Source organism: Austrofundulus limnaeus, unplaced genomic scaffold, assembly GCF_001266775.1.
Source record: "Austrofundulus limnaeus strain Quisiro unplaced genomic scaffold, Austrofundulus_limnaeus-1.0 Scaffold321, whole genome shotgun sequence".
Taxonomy (NCBI): domain Eukaryota; kingdom Metazoa; phylum Chordata; class Actinopteri; order Cyprinodontiformes; family Rivulidae; genus Austrofundulus; species Austrofundulus limnaeus.
The window spans coordinates 10,530-12,745 of NW_013952723.1; the positions used below are offsets into that span (position 1 = coordinate 10,530).

Here is a 2,216-nt window from a genome sequence, read left to right on the forward strand (position 1 = left end):
GATTGTTGTAATATTATGCATTTTTGTGTCAACAATTGTATTGGCAATGTGGCCTCTTTCTGCACACATACAAACCAACCCCTGCCACCACCTTTTGCCACAGCTCCATTGGTCTTATGGTCTATGTCATGGACTTTCATGTTGGAGATCAGGGTTCAAAACCCGGTTAATGCAACTTTAAGAAAAAAAAATCTCTTCAAACTTCATATTGTCACACAATTACCTTAATTACAAACACCTGCTGACGTGACAGGCACAAGCTGGTATAGAAAACACATTTGAACTTGGTCAAAGTTCATTCTGCAAGTCCACTGCTCCAGGCAAAGCCATGCTGCAATGACATGCTACATGGCAATGCACACTTGTTTTTACATCGTAAAAACCCATGTCTAGTTATTTTTATTTTTTGCAAAGATCAAACCGTGCTCCAGCAGGAGCTTGGGTTGATGGATGAGGACTCAACATGTGTCTTTTCTGCCTGGTTGCTTTAATTCAGCAGGACTTCAGTCTTAATATAGCTGAAGCTTTTCCTACAGTTATGAAACAACTGGTTTAACAGATGAATGGGTGGGGTGACGTGCCTCGGCTTTAGAGAAAATTTAATTTAAAAGTTTTTTTCTCTCCTTGCTGTTGCCAGTTTAAGAACACAAATATCCAACCAAAAGAGATGGAGAAACTAAAACAAGCAGTCATTCTGCTGATCCAGCTGAGCACCCCTGGCTTGCACCTCAGACTGATCACCCACCATCACAAGGTCCACTGGGTGTGTGTAAAGCCCACAGTCATGCTCCTGGTATGTAACCGTGACATTTTCTGTCTCCTCAGCCATCCACGAGTTCCCAGATGACCTTTTTACCAACAATGAACGAAAGAGCGGAGCCATCCTGCTGCACATTGCGGCGGTAAGAACTTTTCAAGTGATGCTTTTAAAGAGATCTATGATTAGTTGTGACTTTTATTTAATAAACATGTATTTTAAAGGTGCAATATCATGTAAAATCACATTTTTTGAGTTTTATATCATGTTATAATGTTATACTCTCACAAAAAACATGCCCAAAGCCTTGCTCTGACTCTTTCATGCATGTTTGAGAAATAATGCAGTGTTTTTAGGAAGTCATGCTGAGGAGCAAAACGACAGGTGGGGACCAGAAACACCTTTTGGTACCAGAAACGCTCCTGGGACGTGTCTTTAAGCTGAACTTCCTCATGGCAGAGTGCACCCCCCCCACTCCACACACACACCCCGCCCATGACTCCTGCAGGCTCTCGGGTGAAACTGAAAGTGAAACTTAACTGTCTGCTGAGATCTCAACATTAGTTCTCACTCACTGAAGCTCTTTTAAGATTAAAATTACCTTTGAGGAAATGTACTTTCAGTTGCCAAGTAAACTGCATGCGAACCCCCCCACCGAACGGGATGGGACAGAAGCAGAAGGAGGTTCTTAAAGAGACAGAGACCAATTTCAAGGCGTTTAGAAGAGGAAGTGATGAGAAGATAAGTTTATTTTCTATTTAAACATAAAAACAGCATTTTAATAACAACTAAAGGTGACATAGATACTTTATTATGGTATAGTATTTAAATATATGCCTGCGAAACACATATTGGCCCTTTTAATTTGAATGTTTAATAAATTAACATTTGACACACGAGTACAGTAAATGTCAGACTTTGACTTTTACTTTTGAGAAAACTTTTACCAAAGTATCTAAATTATGGTAAGATATTTATTCTTTCACTCAATTATCACTTTGAGGTGCTTTTATACAAGACAGGAAGCATGAACACATGAACACCCCACAACATTAAGAGCTTTTTGTTTGAATGTAAAGAATACTGGATCTTCAGTGTGTGTGTGTGTGTGTGTGTGTGTGTGTGTGTGTGTGTGTGTGTGCTGTTCAGAAAGTGTTGCATTAGAAAAAAAATCATCATCTGAGCATATCTTCTGTTACATTTCCTGAATAAATGTGAAAAGAACTGATCCTTAAAAGGAGTTAAGTAAGACTAAACCTGGTGCGTGCACTCAGAACTCTATAGTGCACGCAAGTCTATAGTCTCACTCATATCAGTCCACCTGCAATGTGGCCTTGGTCCGTCCATCTCCTAGTGGATCCTGCCAACAACGCCAAACTGTTATATTTATTTAACAAAGACAGAAATACGTGGTCCAAGAATGAAGGTACTCCGTGGGATGATCAGCTGAGTTTTATTG

At 39.9% G+C, this 2,216-nt stretch overlaps 1 protein-coding gene across 3 annotated transcripts in view; it reads left to right on the forward strand.

Annotated features, from left to right (window-relative positions):
* The window catches only part of slc24a4b (solute carrier family 24 member 4b), a 30,602-nt gene that overhangs the window by 4,566 nt on the left and 23,820 nt on the right, over positions 1-2,216 (forward strand). For all 3 annotated transcript variants that reach the window (XM_014022258.1, XM_014022259.1, XM_014022260.1), the window contains exon 3: positions 826-902. In XM_014022258.1, the coding sequence (XP_013877712.1) occupies positions 826-902 (77 nt within the window). The remainder of the gene's footprint in view (positions 1-825; positions 903-2,216) is intronic.